Source organism: Nicrophorus vespilloides, unplaced genomic scaffold (genome assembly GCF_001412225.1).
Source record: "Nicrophorus vespilloides isolate i.1.1-1 unplaced genomic scaffold, Nicve_v1.0, whole genome shotgun sequence".
NCBI lineage: Eukaryota > Metazoa > Arthropoda > Insecta > Coleoptera > Silphidae > Nicrophorus > Nicrophorus vespilloides.
In genome coordinates, this window is record NW_017100089.1 from 680353 (window position 1) to 697754 (window position 17402).

Below are 17402 nucleotides of genomic sequence, written 5' to 3' on the forward strand. Positions count from 1 at the left end.
AAAATTTCCAGTGCTTAAATTCCTGTACAAGAAGAAATCTAGAAAGTAATCATGAATTTGGAATGTTTCCAGAATCCACCATGCATGTTCACCTTGTGGTATCTTTTCCTGTTGTTTGATTACATTTATGAACATTATGAAGAAGGTGGAGGTGGTGGTGGAGGAGGAGGCGAACAAGCAGAATGATTACAAAGTAGGACAATATTGAATTTCTATTTAATTTAATTGTGGAACGATTTTTCTTTTAGGAAATTTCAGTGTATAAACAAACATTTTAAAGCTACAAGAAATTGATTGAAATTTATAGAATTTCGTTTAAAATATACATATTCTTTGTACAATTCTTGTTATAAAATAGGACAATAATAAATATTTTTTAAGTAATTGTTTTTGTTGCTCAAATGTTTCAATCTAGTAACATTGCCCACTAATTTTGTTTTAACTCTTTGAGGGGACAGAAAGTCCTAAATTTCTAAACCCAACTAATTTTTAGATAACTGAATCAACATTGGATGGTATGGATTATCAAAATTCATTCAGAGTAATTCCTCATTCCTGGATATTTTCTATAATATTATAATAATGCCTCACTGTTCAAAAGGGTGATACATTTCGTGTCTCATCGCTCCTCAAAAAATTGAGCAGTTGAAATAAAGAAGGTAAAATTTCGAAAGTTAAAATTTATCAGCGCCAAAACGATAGAACTATTTTCTACAGTTTCTTTGGTTGCCTAAGGGATGTTTTTGTTGACAATGAAGTTGATCGTATATATTTTCATTTGATTAGCTTGTTCTGTGAACGTAGTGCAAACATTCACAAAGATCTACTGGTTAAGATATATTATATTTATTGCAAATCACAGCCAGAGTGTACGCAGTAATGGATATACTGCACAAATGTAAGTTGCAATTGGTATTTACGTGTGATTTTTACTTAACCTAACCAAACATATATTTCGTAGCACCGCTACCAAAGATAGGGCCACAAAATGAGAATGGTATGGAGCCCTCGGCTCCAATCACCAAGAAAGGCGTTCTCACATCGTTCAAAACTGGAAAAACCATGTCCATCCCTGACTCAGATGTTGTAAGTATCAATTCATTATTTTTTTTTGCATATTACAAAAACTAATTCACAATTACCATTTCTTTTGTTTTAGTTGGGAAGATGTAGATTCGTTTCAGAATTTGAAAAGCTCAATAGAATTGGTGAAGGAACGTATGGAATTGTCTGTAAGTTTGTCTCTTAATCACTTAAAAATGTATACAAGCTGAATTCTTGATTGTGTTTGTGTAGACCGAGCCAAAGACACTGTGTCAGATAAAATTGTGGCCCTGAAGAAAGTGAGAATGGACTTGGAAAGGGATGGTGTGACAATCAGCAGCCTGAGGGAAATCCAGATTCTGCTAACCTGCAGGCATGAGAACATTGTGCAGTTGAAGGAAGTTGTTGTTGGAAAAAGCCTGGAGAGGTGAGATAATTGTTTCCTTAATTTATATTTAATAAACAACTTTCATAGAAATGATTTGAGTTCCAGTATCTTTTTGGCTATGGAATACTGTGAGCAGGATCTAGCTTCATTGCTGGACAACATGCAAACACCATTCACTGAGTCACAGGTTAAATGCATTATGCTGCAAGTGCTGAGAGGTCTGCGATACTTGCATCACAACTTCATTGTTCATAGGGATCTGAAAGTCTCTAATCTGCTGATGACCGATAAGGGCTGTGTTAAAATTGGTTTGTTAATGTTTTTGTGAACGACGAGAGTTTGGATGGAATTATAATTGTTTTAATTTTTAGCTGATTTCGGGTTGGCCCGATGGTTCGGCGTTCCTTTGCGACCGATGACTCCGCACGTCGTTACACTGTGGTACCGTGCCCCTGAACTACTGTTGCAAGCCCCAACTCAGACGACGAGCGTAGACATGTGGGCTGCCGGCTGTATACTTGGTGAACTTCTTGGACACAAACCACTGTTACCTGGCAGAACTGAGATTCAACAATTGGAACTTATTGTTGATCTGTTAGGTATGTGGAATTGATTGCAATGACTATTTGCTATTTTCGCTGATATATTGTGTGTTTTCTTTTAGGAACGCCATCCGATACCATTTGGCCTGGTTTCAGTAATTTGCCGGCGCTACAGAATTATACGTTGAAACAACAGCCGTACAACAACTTGAAACAAAAGTTCCCTTGGCTATCCGGTGCTGGCTTGAGATTGTTAAATTTCTTGTTCATGTACGATCCTAGAAAACGCGCCACCGCTGAGGAGTGTCTTCAGAGCAGTTACTTCAAGGAAGCACCACAACGTAAGTAGCATACGTCATAACTTCCTATTTTTCATTAAAGCTTTCATTTAAGAAGCTCTTTAGTTTTAGTATTATTTTGAGTTATGCAGTTTAAATAAATTATTAATTAAACCAATTGTTGCAGCTTGTGATCCGAAGCTGATGCCAACGTTCCCACAACACAGGAACATCAAGAGCGGAAAGAATGACAAAAGCGAAGTCAACACCGGTGCAGGCGATCAGACCAACAATTTGCCGGCGATCTCAGATTTGCTGGGTTCCTTAGTTAAGAAGAGACGCGTCGAATAGTATTTGTAAAAGCATCAGGTTTCAATGAGAGTGTGGTTTATAAAAGAAAAAAAAAAAACATTATTTATACGTTTATTATTTTCTAGTAAACAGATGCATACTATGCACTTTAAGACTATACATATATAATTGCTGCTTTCTTATCTAGATACAGTTTATACAAATTGTTGGTATTGTATAAACCAAAGATTCTTCGCCATTCCTCGATTATAATTATGGATGTTTTTTTTTGTGTGTTTAGAATATTATTTGTTTCCTTATTTATGTACTCTATTATAGTACTATTTTAATACAAAGCGGCCAACTATTAACAATCAGCAAGTTGGATTTTATTTTATTATTTGATATAGATAATATAACATTATACACTCGTAAATATTCGAATTAAAAGTAATTTCAGTCAACGGGAAATCAAAATTGCATTGTTAAATCATTCACAAGTAATATCATATTTCATTAAAATGTATACAAATGTATTAAAGAACATCCAATAGATACTATATCAAACAATAATTATATAATTGTAAATAGATAACGCAAGGAGTAAAATAAATTTATACGCACATTTTGGTAAGAAATTACAAAATAAACACTCTCATCTTATATATATCACATTCCATTATTTTTTTTCCTTCGTTATTTAGGATATTCATCTCATCGCGCGATTAGCCGCCTAAATACACACCTACCTTTAGCGTTATCAAATATTTAAAGCGAAATTATGATGTTTTTCTTATATAGGTACACGGAGAAGCAGACCCAGAGTGCCGTTCCCCACAAATTCATGCTCAGGTAGGCGGAATGGGTCTGCGAATCGCGAATCTTCCAGCCGAAGGGCAAAGTATCTTTGAACAGATAATGCAATATGTATAGGACCAGCGGGTTCATCCCTGGGTAGAATATAGGTCTTCCGCCCCACTTCCTGGTCACATCGACAAGCACGTGAAGGATCGCTATTATAACATACGCAGCTCCGCTCAGCGCAAAGACCATTGACAAGGACCAAAGCTTCTTGTTGATCGGTATCGGTCCGCCCTCCTTGGAGAAACCGCACAGAGCTCCTCCCACAATTGCCTGCACCAAGTTCAGTTAACGCGGAACGTGTTTATTTTCGTCTTATACTTACAAATACTATTCCGTAGACCATCAGCTTGGTGACCTTCGTTTGAATCGAACTCTCAGATTTGAAAATACGACCGGCGTGCACTCCCAAGAATGCCATGAAAGCTGCAGTTAACGTACCCAATACACCTGCAACCATGTTTATATTAATAATGGATACGCACAAGTATGATGTAGAAATTGAAAATGTGTCTACCTTCCGGATCCATTTTGAAAATGGGATAATCGTAGATATCCAAATTTTGTGAGCTGTTGAAGACGTGCTTGCGCAAGATTGTCCTGTCGATGAAGCCGGCTGCACCTCCAGTGCAATTCTCGTATTTACCACCATCGTCCAGACCACCGGGTCCCAAATATCCAGCGGCACAACCTGGAAAGGTCATCAAGAAAGTGATGCATGTGTGAATAACGACCAAGCTGATCATGATCATCCATTGTGGTATTGCCGTCAGCACTTCCGGGACGAAACGACATTGTCGGTACTGAAATTCAAATTTACAAATATTTATCAATTTGCAATTCGAGTGAAACAGGTTACTGCTATGTAACTTATCAATTATCGCATAATATATAATTGCAGAACTTCATAAGTTAATTAAAATTGTATATTTCCTTTGTGCAATATTTAAACTTACGTTTGATGGAGACCTTTTGGAGAAGCAAGTTTCTATCAATCCGACGATCATGTAGCTCAGTCCCAGACGCTGCAATATGCCCAAAAATCTGAACGTCTCCAAATGTGGATCCTTGTTGGTGCTTAAGATGATGCCGATTGCAATGAGAATCAACGATCTTTTGACACAATGCATGGCTATTTGTCTCCTCGGTACTGCCCTTCTCAACTTCTTGTTCATGGAGAACTCCATGGACAGTCCCATCAGCCAAACGAACCTGCGATTATTGTTCAAGTAAAATCTCAAGAAGCACTGACAAATCGAATATCTATTACCATGGGAATACCAAATCAGCAATAGTTAATCCATTCCAGATGGAATGCTTGAAGAACCAGTATTGTCCACCGCCGTAATTGCAAAATATCATTATGATAATGCATATGCCGCGAAAGACATCGATGGATTTCATTCGTTGGGACTGCTTCTTGATGTGCGGTGGACGCTCAATCACCAACACCGTATCCGTGGTACTTCCCAAATCCTACAAATTAAATGAAAATCATTTATAAAAACCCATGATTATCTTTATATAATTGAACTGTTGCGAATATAAAAAATATGAGTTATAAATGCGAAACATATGTTATTTACAATTAAGATTATGTATAAATGTTATTTTAGGAATATATATTGGTATTTACAGTCAATGTTACATATGAATGACCAATAATGATAAGATTTCTTTACACATGATCCGTAAATAGTTAGTCATACGATTGATAGCGAGAATTAGTAAGAAAGAATAAAATAGAAACTAAACAATTTTCTCAAATTAAATTTCATATGAGTTTAAAAGTACTTACATTTTCCATTTCAGTAGAGTTCATCATAATCCTTCTCCAAAAAACGTTGTCTCTGGTGCATTTGTAAATGCATTTTATCATGTACCAGAAAGTTCCAAAGCAAAACAAGATTATGAATGCGCTTAGTATTGCTAAAAAAAATAAATATAAACCAATATAACAAATCTCTAATGAATTTTTACAATTACTTTAAGCAAATATACAAATTATTGCTAATATTATAGAGACATTTCACATTTTATGTTTAAAATAAATAAAATATTTTTGGCTAATTAAATACAAATTAAGAACGCTAAACAGAAAGCACACGTGTTAAAAATACTTTATACAATAAAATTTGTTAAAATGTTCTTTCCTTCATATCAATTGTACACGAGCGCTATTTATATACAAGTCCATATAGTTTACTACAACGAGATAAGATTGGCCGTTGAATGAGTTATATATACACGTCCATTCAATTCTTTCATCGCGGAATAATTTCAATTCTGCAGTAAATATTTTTAACTGTTGCAATAAATTGTCCAGTTAATTAATTTATTTGTTATTTACATTATCATATCTCTTGTTTATAATATGTATATAAATATAAAATCGTGGAAAAATTTCGTTGCACAGCATAATTTAATTATTGAGGTAATGTATTTTTTGAAATGTTGTTTTTTTGTGTGAAGATCAAGTAAATGTCAAATGAATTAGATCCTCTGAAGTAAATTACTCTTTTTTGCACTTAATTTGTTATTTCTGTATTTGGATTGAACGCTTCATGCTCAAGGTTTATTGCAATTAGATCAAATATTCAGTAAAAGTAAATACTTGAATTCATTGTTTTCAATTTTATAACATATGTAATTCAACTACATATCACAACAATGTCTCCTAGTTTTGCAGATTATATATGCTTTACTGATAAATCAAATAGAAAAATAATAAGATCTTGTGTAAAATGATTACAAAGATAAACTTCAACAATATATAAATTAATAAGCTGGAAAAATGTAAATTTTAAAGCAAAAATAACATATTTAGATTTATGAACAGCCATTTGTAGAAAAAAAAAACAATACAGTTATGACAATAGAATATCTGACATCTACCCTACTTACAACCTATATAGTTTGTAAGTACAGATATTTCATAGACATATTGAAAATCAATAGATAAGTAGTTACAAATAATTTACTTACGAATGTAGGCACTATCAGCATCCTTTACAATTGTTAATGGGGTGCATTTATCAGAGATGTTCCACATGTATCTGTAGTGCTCCAAAAACTCATGGGTCATCCTAATAACATAAACCAAATTATGTAGAATCACCATAGGAATAAAGCAATAAGAAATAAACTTACTCGCAAAGGGTGGAACCATTGTGAATGTATTGCATCCGCATATTATATTTGGTGTTGACCAAGAGTGATGCATTATTCTGTGCTGGGAGTTTAAACAAAAATTGGTAATCGCATTTGTGGCATTCCACGTTCTGCCCATAAATTTGCACTTCATCTTTGAAGTTGTTGTGAAAATCCAAGCAGGCTTCATCGTAAATAAATTTCGGGTCCGGAGACTGGCACTTTATCAAGTTCGGATACATCTTCGTCTGCTTCACCAGATAATTTCCAAAGAGGTCAGATTTCCACCTACCAGAGCATTACTAGTAAAATAGAGCACTTTAGACTATCAACGAACAATAACTTCTTATCAATTACAATGTTCACTTTGTAAATGTTACTTTGACGTTTAATTTTCTGGAGAATTTCAATAACAATGATTCATTTCAGTGTTACCAATTTCAGAAGACAAAATTTATATTTTATTACAGTAGAAATGTGTTCTTCCTAGTTAATACATTTCGATAATTTACGTACTAACTGCATTGAATATCTATCTGCAAATCATAATGTATTATTTTACTTTGTTAATTTTATCGTAATGCGAATCGTGAAAAATTGGCGCAGAGCAGGAATGCCAATATGTGAAATATTGCAAATCAAATCAAATAAGAATATTTGAAACCGCTCTTTTTTGTAACCTCCAGATTTTCGGGTTTTTAAATGTTTTATTGTAGAGTGTCATGAGTTGTGAGGAAGATGTTAAGGAGATGGAGGACGTTCAGGAAGGAAAGATACAGGCGATTTCCTCGCAAACTGTGCACAGGATCTGCTCTGGACAGGTTATATTAAAGAGCAATTTGCTATAGTTTAACTAATATATGTTTGTAAATGGTTTAACAGGTAATCTTGAGCTTGTCAATTGCTGTTAAAGAACTGCTGGAGAACTCCATTGATGCTGGGGCCACCAATATTGAAATCAAATTGAAGAACTATGGGATGGATTTGGTTGAGGTCATTGATAATGGCAGTGGTGTGAATAAGGACAATTTTGAAGCATTAAGTAAGATTGATTAATTGCTAGTATTTGGAATAATTATGTTTGTGATAAGCAATCAAAGATTGTAACAAACAGATTTTTGATTGAGATAATTCAAATTTGATTCAGAAAATCCAAAAACTTCTCAACAAATTTAGAAAAGCAATGACAACTAGTTTTTATTTCACTTTCTATTTGTTAACTCATAAATGGAAGTTTTATAACTTGCTAATCTGTTCTATATTGTTTTTTAGCATTGAAAAGTTACACATCAAAAATTCGACAATTTACCGACTTGGAATTCGTGAGCACGTTGGGATTTCGCGGAGAAGCGCTCAGTTCCCTTTGCGCCCTTTCCGAGCTGACGGTAACTACGCGACATTCCTCCGATGATCATGGTACTAAAATCAAATACGATAAGAACGGTAAAATTGTGAAAAAGGAACCGGTGGCTCGACAAGTAGGAACCACTGTATCGCTGGCAAATCTGTTCACGCCAATTCCGGTGCGTCGCAAGGAGTTCGTGAAGAATCACAAAAGGGAATTTAATAAGATGTGCAACTTGCTGTATGCCTATTGCCTAGTAAGCACAGGAATCAAGTGAGCTTCGTCCAGTATCGATGACTGTATTACTAACTTGCTGAAATTTGTTTAGGATTTCGTGCACGAATATTACATCGAAAGGCAACCAATGTAACGTAGTTAATACGCGCGGCTTATCTTCGGTAAAAGAGAACATAATTAGTGTATTCGGTGCGAAGCAGATCTCTTCGCTGATCGAAGTAGAGCTCATCCAGCCCGACGAATCTGTGGCAGAGGAATTCGGTTTAACTAGACTAGCGAAGGAAGAGTCTCCATTTCATTTTGAATTTTTTATTTCTAGTGTAATCCACGGGAGCGGGCGCAGCGCGTCCGATCGGCAGTTTTATTTCGTAAACTCGCGACCCTGTGATATCCCAAAGCTCATGAAACTTGTCAACGACATATATCGACAATTCAATGTCCATCAGTATCCATTCGTTTATCTGAATGTGAGACTTAAGAGCAGCTGCGTCGATGTAAATGTTACTCCGGACAAGAGGATGCTCTTCTTGGAGAAAGAGAAGCTACTATTGGCCACCGTTAAGTCGACGCTCTTGGAAAGCTTCAAGCTCTTTCCTTCGATGTACAAAATGGAATCTTTGAACGAGAGCAAAGTCAGCAAACGCAATTCGCCCATGTCAGACAAGAGTTTTAATTTCTTTCAAAAGAAGCCAAAGTTCGACGAGCCAGGATGCTCGCGTAAACTGGATTTGGAGAGCTTCAAGATGAATAATTCCGAGGTGGAATTAGAAGATAGCGATGTAGTAAACAGTGATGAGGATACGGAGGCAGGACCTAAAAATAAACCAAAGTATTTAGAAAGAAAGTCGACTGCTGGAAAAAGCGCACCACGACAAATCGAAGATGAACTAGTGGAATTAGTAAACAGGTTGGAGTATGTAGAAGACGCGATACCTGAACCGAAAAATGAAATGGTGAAGCTAGTAAGCAAATTGCATGAAGAAGAATCTGAAAATAATAAAAATGTATTCGAAACGACAACTATTGAAGAAATTACGGTTTCGGAACCTAGAGATAAACTAGCAGATTTAGTAAACATGTTGAACGAAGAAGATTGCGCACCAGAACCACCAGATAATCTAACAATGTTAGTAAACACGATGGACGAAGAAAAGGAAGAGGACGAGGCTTCGAAGAGTACCCGTGACAATACTGAAATGAAATTAAGCGTTACAATCGCCGAATTCTTCACCACCTACGAATCCCATAAAATGCCTCGCGACAATACTGTCCATGTAACTCCCGCAATAACTGTTATCCCTTCAGATGGTCGCGCTACCACCCAGAGGAACATTTATCACCAGAACCGCAAAACTGTCTACGTCAACTTGACGATCGACTACTTGAGGGATGTTCTGTTTAACGATCAAAAGAAGGGAGACAAGAGTAAATTTCCGGACATCAAGTTCCACTATGGTATTGCGCCACAGTACAACGATAAAGCTGCCATCGAGCTACAGAGGCACCTTGCTAAAGACCAGTTCGCTAATATGACTATCATCGGGCAATTTAATCATGCGTTTATCATCACCAAGTTAGGATCAGATTTGTTCATCATCGATCAACATGCGTCCGACGAGAAGTTCAACTTTGAGAATCTCCAGAAAGACTACGTCATACCTAGTCAGCGACTTATTTGGTAGGTATTTATCAGCATTAGTAAAAAAAAATAGTTTTTATTTTATTAAATGCTTGCAGTCCGAAGAATTTAGAACTGACGGCAGCCTATGAGAGTATTCTAATGGATAACCTGGATGTATTTAGTAAAAATGGTTTCGGCTTCATTATAGATGAACAAGGTATGTTATAAAATATTTCAGTTTTTATAATTATTTAAATATTATAATGCAACAATTTATTGCAGCCGAAGCAACGAAGAAAGTGAAATTAACGAAGATTCCTCTAAGTAAGTCCGTTATCTTTGGACCTACTGACATCGACGAAATGCTTTACATGTTACAAGTAAATTCACTCATTTCATATGAATTACAATGGATTATTGTTTATTAATAATAAATTATTTTAGGAGGGATACAGCAAGAATTGCAGGCCTACGAGAATTCGCGAAATGTTTGCATCTAGAGCTTGCCGCAAATCTGTGATGTTCGGAAAAGTGTTGAGTACATATGATATGCGATTAATTGTACAACATATGGGCACGATCGATCAACCTTGGGTAAGAAAGGAACATTCTTTTAATTCAAATTTAGAATTGCAAAATAATAATGCGATTTTCTTTTTCTAGAATTGTCCGCACGGTAGACCAACTATGCGACATTTAGTCAATATAGATCTATTAACAAAAATGGTATAACTACCCTACCTCTTTTTGTTTTATAGGCATATTTATTATTATGTATTGTTTTTTTGGTTAATAAAGTCGTTTATTTTTAAAATATATTTTTTAACTTTAACATCAATATTGTGTTATATATAATTATTATAAACGTTCTAGAAGTAGCCAATGAAAGCAACAACTTTAAGTGTAATTACAATAAAAATTGAAGATTGTTCATAAATAAAATGCTACACACTTATCGTTCTGAAAATGTTGAAGCCATCGAGCGACGTGCTGATCAAAACACTAGTCAATTGCTTGTGCCAATGGATTTCCTTGATGTTCTCTTGTCCTTGATGGATGAAGAGCAATTGCGAAGGTATTTCCTAATGATATAGATATAAATATTAATAAAAAAATAAATAATACGCCTATATTTGAATGCACTCACCTCAACGTCGGTCAGATCACCGTCTTTTTCAACGCCCAAATCCCATTGAGCGATCTGGTTGTCCTCTCCGGATGAGGCGAAGACAGTCGAGTCCGTGGGATGCCACTCGACGCTGGTTACAGGAGCCTTGTGGTGTTTGAATATTGCCACCGGACTATTCTGTTGGAGTTGCCGCAAATCCCAGATCTTCAAGCAACCATCGTCGCCGCCGCTCAGTATGAACGGTTCGTTGCGATTCCAATTGATTACGTTCACATCACCTTCGTGACTGTTTTCGCAGGTGATCATGCAAGCCTTGGAAGGTGCCGCACGAGTGTCCCAAACGCGGATGGAACGATCTACAGAACACGTGGCCATCACGTTTACCTCATTGGGAGACCATTGGATGTCTTCTATGGACTGCGTGTGACCGACAAGCGGTTCTCTACACACCTCCCAAGTTCCGCCCTCTTTTGGTTGCCACACGTATAAATCCTGTTTGCAATCACCTGTTGCTAACACCTAATACAAATCAATATAATTAAGTCTAAGATTATTTACTGTTTTTAGCGAATATACTTACACCCGGTGCAGTCGGACACCAATCCAGTGCGAATCCCTCCAATTTATGTCCTCTGTATGAGAAAAGCGGATTGATTGCGTTTTGCTTCTTATTATAAGTTTCCAATAATTGCGGCGAGTCGCACGCCTCCAACTGTTCATTTATACTCCAAACGTTTACAATTCCCAGCTCACTCCAGGTGGCTGCTAATGCTACATTTGGTAGAGTCACAGTCTGAAATTACACATTATTTCTTATTACTTTCATATCCAGTGCAACAGTACATTTTAAAACATAATTACAATATGAAAAATAAGAATTAATTAAATCATTTGTAATATATAAAAAGTTGTAAATAATTTCCGATATTGTTAAAACTTCATCTGTGAATGAATGAATAGTGAATGTATTACTTACCCTAATTCTATTTACACAGCCAGGATGCTTGATGAAAGCAGCTATCATTTTTGGATTCTTTTCACCCTCATCATCGTCCTCCTCATCATCATCCTCAGAATCACTCTCTTCATTTTCATGATTCACAACTTTATGAAGGTTGTGCATCTTCATGATAATTATACTGTTAGCATGAGTTTTGTTTGCCTGTGTACCAGCGGCTATGTAACAGGTCAGTGGATACTCTTCCCTGTTATCACCTAAAAACCGTACATTGTTAAAAAAAAGGTATTTTAATTACTAAAGTTTTGTTACCTAGCATATCCTTAACTATATCGAAACTTAAGCAGGGTGCTTGGGTGGAAGCCTGATGGAGCATCACATAGGCTGAGGTATCACAAACCAGCTTCTCATCAGCCTCCAACTTTTGTCCAGGCAGATACACCTCGCCATTCTCGTTGGTCTCCTCGTCTTCTTCCATCATCTCGACAACATCTTCATTCACTTCAGTCTCCATTTTAACAACAAACAAAACACGTGCTCAAACTGACGGTGTATTTTCAAATGGACATGCGGGAATGACAACACCGGTGCAAGAAGGTTTTGTTGGCGGCACTGGGCAATAATAGCACCGTCCTCTTAGTTGGTAGCATTGTGTAAATAATATAAAAAAAAGAACGTCAAATGTCAGACGCTGGTATTTTTTTAGACTGACGCGAAGAATATTTTCGTGTTTATTGCACAATTTGTTGAATATTTTGGAGGTATTTTGAAGTTTTTTAATCGTTTTGCGGCCGGCCCGTCGAATCGAAGCTTTAGTGCGAGTGCCTTGTTGACTGCTGTGCGTTAATCCGGTGGTTGTATACAGAGTAATGGCTAGTAACATGGATGAAGAGCAGGCGTTCAGGGAGTGCGAAGCCTACGTCCAGAACCACAACATCCAGCAGGTCCTGAAGGAATGCATCGTCCAATTATGCGTGAACAGACCGAGCAATCCGATCTCTTTTCTCAGGGAGTACTTCCAGAAATTGGAAAGGGTGAGCTTTTCATTCATCAATTCGTAATTCATTCAAGTTCAATTACCTCCTCCTCCTCACGCTCTCTCTCTCTCGCTCCTTGCACATATATACAAAAGCAAACCCGAAGTCCGGTCAATTTAATTTTAGTCTCCTGTATGTATTTGATATGCATTGCACCACGCTTCCAAATGGTTTGAAATGTACGTACAGTACAATTAGAATACTAATAGAGCACAGCAAAGCAGCATGCTCGCTTTATTTGCATTTCAATATAGTGAACAAATACAAATATTGGAAAAATTCGGTGACATTGCTGTTATTATTATTATCATCATGGGCAATTTGAAATGGGAATTTCGTGACCGGCCAAAGTCGTTAATTCAATAAACAAATTAACGGCTTACTTGATGTCTTTAATTGTTTGATCGTCAATGTGTCGAGTGTACATTTAACGCCTGTTCAAAGTGCAATTATTTAAAGGTCCCCAAATTATCCAGACGACTGTCAAGTTCTAATAGGATTCATTTATTTCAACCGCCTGAATACTTGATCCTCAATACTCCTATAATTTCATCATTTTTCATCTTCAACTCTTTGAGGGGCGATGGTACACGCAATGTACCAGTACAGTACAATGTACAGGAAAGACGAATTACCATTTAATTTGGTTGTCAAGGGATGAATCTTCATATGCTATATCATCCGTCGATTCAGTTGTCTGAAAATTTAGGAATTTCTGAGTTAAATGAATGCAAATCATTAGGGAATAATAATCAACTTCTTAACCAAATGTTTACTTTATTGATTGTTTGAATATTACTAAGTGCACATATCTTCACTATATATGAATTCATAAGAGATCAACTTAATAACTTAAAATTATAATTATTAAATAAATTTTAGTATAAAATTTGGTTACAAACATATAAATGATTTGTTTGTATTAATTAATTATAAAACCTATATATTTGTATTGAATTAATGCATAAGCCATAAAAGCTTAATAAAAATGTAGTGTACCGACAATGTGAGGTCATATAAAAAAAAGGGGAAATGAAACAAACAAATTATGACCGAACATAATCGTAAAAATCCTGGTTTTGTTTACATCTATTAATCAAAGTTTACGAGGGTGAAGAGGATTTATGATACTCGTGCATAAAACCAAGACCAATATTTATTCTCTACTATAACATTTATTTCCCTGAGCTTTATTTTCTTTATCACCAATATATTTAAAATGTTGTAAAGTTTTATGCAACAGTATAATTTCTATGTTTATGTTTAATTTAAATTACTTAACTCTTTGAGGGGCGGTGGTACACGCAATGTATCAACTTTTGAGCATGCCTAGTGTTGATTTATTAAAACTACTTAACTCTTTGAGGTGGTACACGCAATGTAACACCTTTTGAACATGCCTAGTGGAGCATAATGTTCTAGGAGATGTCCAGGAAAGAGGAATTACTATTTAATTTGGTTGGTGTGTGAATCTTGATAGGCTATAGTATAGCCGCTATACCATCCAATGTTGATTCAGTTGTCTAGAAATTTGTTGGGTCTATAAATGTAAGAATTTCTGGCCACTTGAAGAGTTAAAATCTATAATACAATTACTTAATGCTTTAAAAACTTATATTATTATCGACTTTATTGAAGTAAACTTTGAGCTATACAAATTTTAAATCAAATACTATGTATTTTATTAATTATTATTAAAATATATGTAGTTAACTTTCAATTGGATATTTCTAGTAAATTACTAGAAATTTAATAGAAAATGTATACTAAAAAAAAAAATATTTTTAGCTAACATTTATAATCCGAGCTAAAAATATAAATCAAATATATATTATTGTAATCAACGGTGAGAAATTGTATCCCAACTAAAGTTATGTGGGGATATAATTCGTGAAAACTTTATGTTGTAATGTATTACACTTCTATGGTTTATTATGTAAAGCATCAGGAAGTGATTTAGATCGCAGATTTGTGTTTAGCTTTTTTTTGTAACATTTTGTTTGACGATGTTTTATCGATGCCGATATAAAAATAGAAACGGTAATTTTCGTTAAAGGATTTTCTGTTTATCCTGCTCGAATGTAGTGGACACATTATGATTTATTCAGAGCAGCAGGAATGCTAACTTTTCGTTCCTCTAATAATGTTAAAGTTCAACCCATTCAGCCAGTCCATGCTCATTATTTTCAGTTACGCTCTGGACGGAACGAAACCAGAAAATTACCAGAAATACGATGGGGTTGCGTGCATAATATGTTCATATTATTATTAACTTGCTACCCTTTCGATCTATCAACGATAACCTTGGTGTATAAATAACGTCGTTTCAATTAAACATGTAGGTTTCATGACATTTTAATTAACACCGTCCGCTCATTACGTAAACAATTAACGTATATTTTACTGAATTTGTTTCTATTTAAACCTCTGAAGGTTTCTAACAATTAATTGTAATGTTCTAACCGATTCAAAAAGATTGAAAAATCAGAGTTTTCAAAAACTAACTTAACTTTAACAAGAAATAGAAACACATTTTTTTGTTGGAGGTATTCAATAATTAGTATCATATTTTGATAAAAATGTTATTTATAACCAGGTCGCTTGTATCTAGATTTCACTTCATTAGCATTTAAAGTTAAAGCATAAAAATATACAGTACATAAATATGATGCTAATATAGTAATTAGTTCTATAGTTATATAGAATTCTCAACTGAACCATTATATAAATCAATCGTTTGACTATATAATCGCGAATGTTCGAATATATCGAGATACCAAATGGATTAAGTAGCTTATTCAATTGAGTGTGCATAAGATGTATTACTCTGTTCATTTAGCAAATTTGGCTCGGAGACTGCGAATTTGCTATACGTGATTAATCTGAATGCGCAATTACTGCGTTATATGTATTACCAAATAGACTGCAACTGCGTAACTCCATAAATTACAACGCAAATAGGAATATCATTTACCACTTGTTTGCCCATTAAACGAATTAATCCTCGTGTTAAATTTAACGTCAGCGTTATATTAATTGAAAATATTTTAAGAAAAAAAGTTGAAGACACTAAGAATACACTAAATTGGTTATTCTTCCATGTGAATATATTCTGATCAAGTTGCAGATACTGTAATTATCGGATAGATAAGTTAATTAAACAGATACTAGTGTTTACGGATAGATAGCATTATTATAATTCAATAGACGAGGAAACTGTTATTATGCTCTATTTTGTTATTAATTGTAATTGTTTTGTACGTTTGCTCTAGTAGTAATTATATTTATTCACAAACGCAAATGAATACTTTTATTTAACTTTAATATAGTAATATAAAATAAAAAAGTGATTTTTTTTTGATAATTAAAAACTATTAACAATAGGAATGGAATAACATATATTTTTAGTATGTATTCGCTGAGGTATATTCGCATCGCTTTGTCTTTCTGGCTTTCGCCGATATAAATCTTCATCGCATTGAAAGCCGGCTATAACTATATATAGATGTCTTGTTTGCATGCATGTTTTGACTAGACAGGTGTCGCTTGCTATTATTGTAATGGCTGTTCGCTTACTATGGCCATATTTAGAACGCGCAACAAACAATACGTTATTTTATTCCAGAAACTGTTTCGTGCCATAACTATTTTGAATCACTTTGCACGAAATTCATATAAGTTTTTGCATTTACTTTTAATCTGCTTAAGATGTTATAGATACTTGCACGATGCAAATGTAGGTCATGTTACAAGTTGTTTACGTTCATAATATGATTGCATCGAGTGGTGCATTTGACAAATTACAATGCAATTGTTAATAAATTGATTCGAAATATGTACTACGGTATAATACTATAGTGTTGACAAACAGAATAATTGAATTGTAAATCAGCGTCAATTTGAATCTGCTCGCTCAGTTCTATTTCTGAGACGCATCTAATTTGTATCTATAGACAAATTGGATGCGTCACAGAAATAGAACTGAAGCGAAATGCGTTTATTCATATTTAAAGTGAATTAATATAAACAAAATACAATTCATAAGATTAGTTTTGTAACAATTGTAATGAACGTTTCTCTTTTGTTGTAATTGATATTCATAGGTGCATCTTATTTTTGATTCAATTTTGATCTGGAGATATATTTATTTTTTTTTATTTTAAAGCTTTCTATTTATATTGCGATCAGCATCTGCGGATCGCTTTTGGATATTTTCCAATTTGCTTTGACACCAAGTGCACTCCAATGATGATTTGTGCTGTGGCTTTTTTTACGCACTGTTTTCTTGTTTGTCGGCCGCTGCAATCTTGATGTGTGTACTAACTATTCTATTCTTGGAGTGCACAGGTGTTGCAATTACATTTATTATTAGTTACTCTTTTTCTGTCTCAATAATTAATGTAAACGTATCAATCATTTCTAGTCTTGTTCATTCAATTAATCATTGCATTGTTGAGGTGTTAAATTTCTTACCGTTTCATATAATCTCTCTAACACAGCGGTCGGGGAACTTTTTTAACC

General features: G+C 34.8%; 4 protein-coding genes across 6 annotated transcripts; 2 read left to right on the forward strand and 2 right to left on the reverse strand.

Annotated features, from left to right (window-relative positions):
* Positions 1–721: 721 nt before the first annotated feature.
* On the forward strand, positions 722–3043 carry LOC108567541 (cyclin-dependent kinase 10). Of its 3 annotated transcripts, none has more exons than XM_017928075.1 (8): positions 722–898; positions 962–1086; positions 1160–1232; positions 1297–1471; positions 1520–1740; positions 1804–2031; positions 2097–2315; positions 2440–3043. In XM_017928075.1, exons 1-8 carry the CDS (start codon positions 880–882, stop codon positions 2601–2603), a joined length of 1224 nt encoding a protein of 407 aa, XP_017783564.1. In that variant the 5' UTR covers positions 722–879; the 3' UTR covers positions 2604–3043. The 3 variants fall into 3 exon arrangements, with proteins under 3 accessions (XP_017783564.1, XP_017783565.1, XP_017783566.1); XM_017928076.1 differs by having other exon boundaries at positions 1532–1740; XM_017928077.1 differs by having other exon boundaries at positions 1538–1740.
* LOC108567540 (heparan-alpha-glucosaminide N-acetyltransferase-like) lies at positions 2662–6974 on the reverse strand. The gene is made up of 8 exons (XM_017928074.1): positions 6555–6974; positions 6390–6490; positions 5203–5333; positions 4675–4880; positions 4361–4616; positions 3922–4207; positions 3730–3854; positions 2662–3677 (listed from the first exon to the last, which is right to left on the reverse strand). The coding sequence occupies exons 1-8, from the start codon at positions 6794–6796 to the stop codon at positions 3312–3314; spliced, it is 1713 nt and encodes a 570-aa protein (XP_017783563.1). The 5' UTR covers positions 6797–6974; the 3' UTR covers positions 2662–3311.
* Positions 6975–7127: 153 nt separating this feature from the next.
* LOC108567517 (mismatch repair endonuclease PMS2) lies at positions 7128–10511 on the forward strand. Its single transcript, XM_017928028.1, has 8 exons — positions 7128–7375; positions 7437–7596; positions 7827–8172; positions 8228–9814; positions 9874–9974; positions 10040–10137; positions 10202–10351; positions 10421–10511. Exons 1-8 carry the CDS (start codon positions 7277–7279, stop codon positions 10487–10489), a joined length of 2610 nt encoding a protein of 869 aa, XP_017783517.1. The 5' UTR covers positions 7128–7276; the 3' UTR covers positions 10490–10511.
* A 49-nt stretch (positions 10512–10560) lies between these two features.
* LOC108567516 (glutamate-rich WD repeat-containing protein 1) lies at positions 10561–12596 on the reverse strand. The gene is made up of 5 exons (XM_017928027.1): positions 12157–12596; positions 11863–12101; positions 11467–11679; positions 10905–11405; positions 10561–10839 (listed from the first exon to the last, which is right to left on the reverse strand). Exons 1-5 carry the CDS (start codon positions 12356–12358, stop codon positions 10702–10704), a joined length of 1293 nt encoding a protein of 430 aa, XP_017783516.1. The 5' UTR covers positions 12359–12596; the 3' UTR covers positions 10561–10701.
* Positions 12597–17402: the final 4806 nt, after the last annotated feature.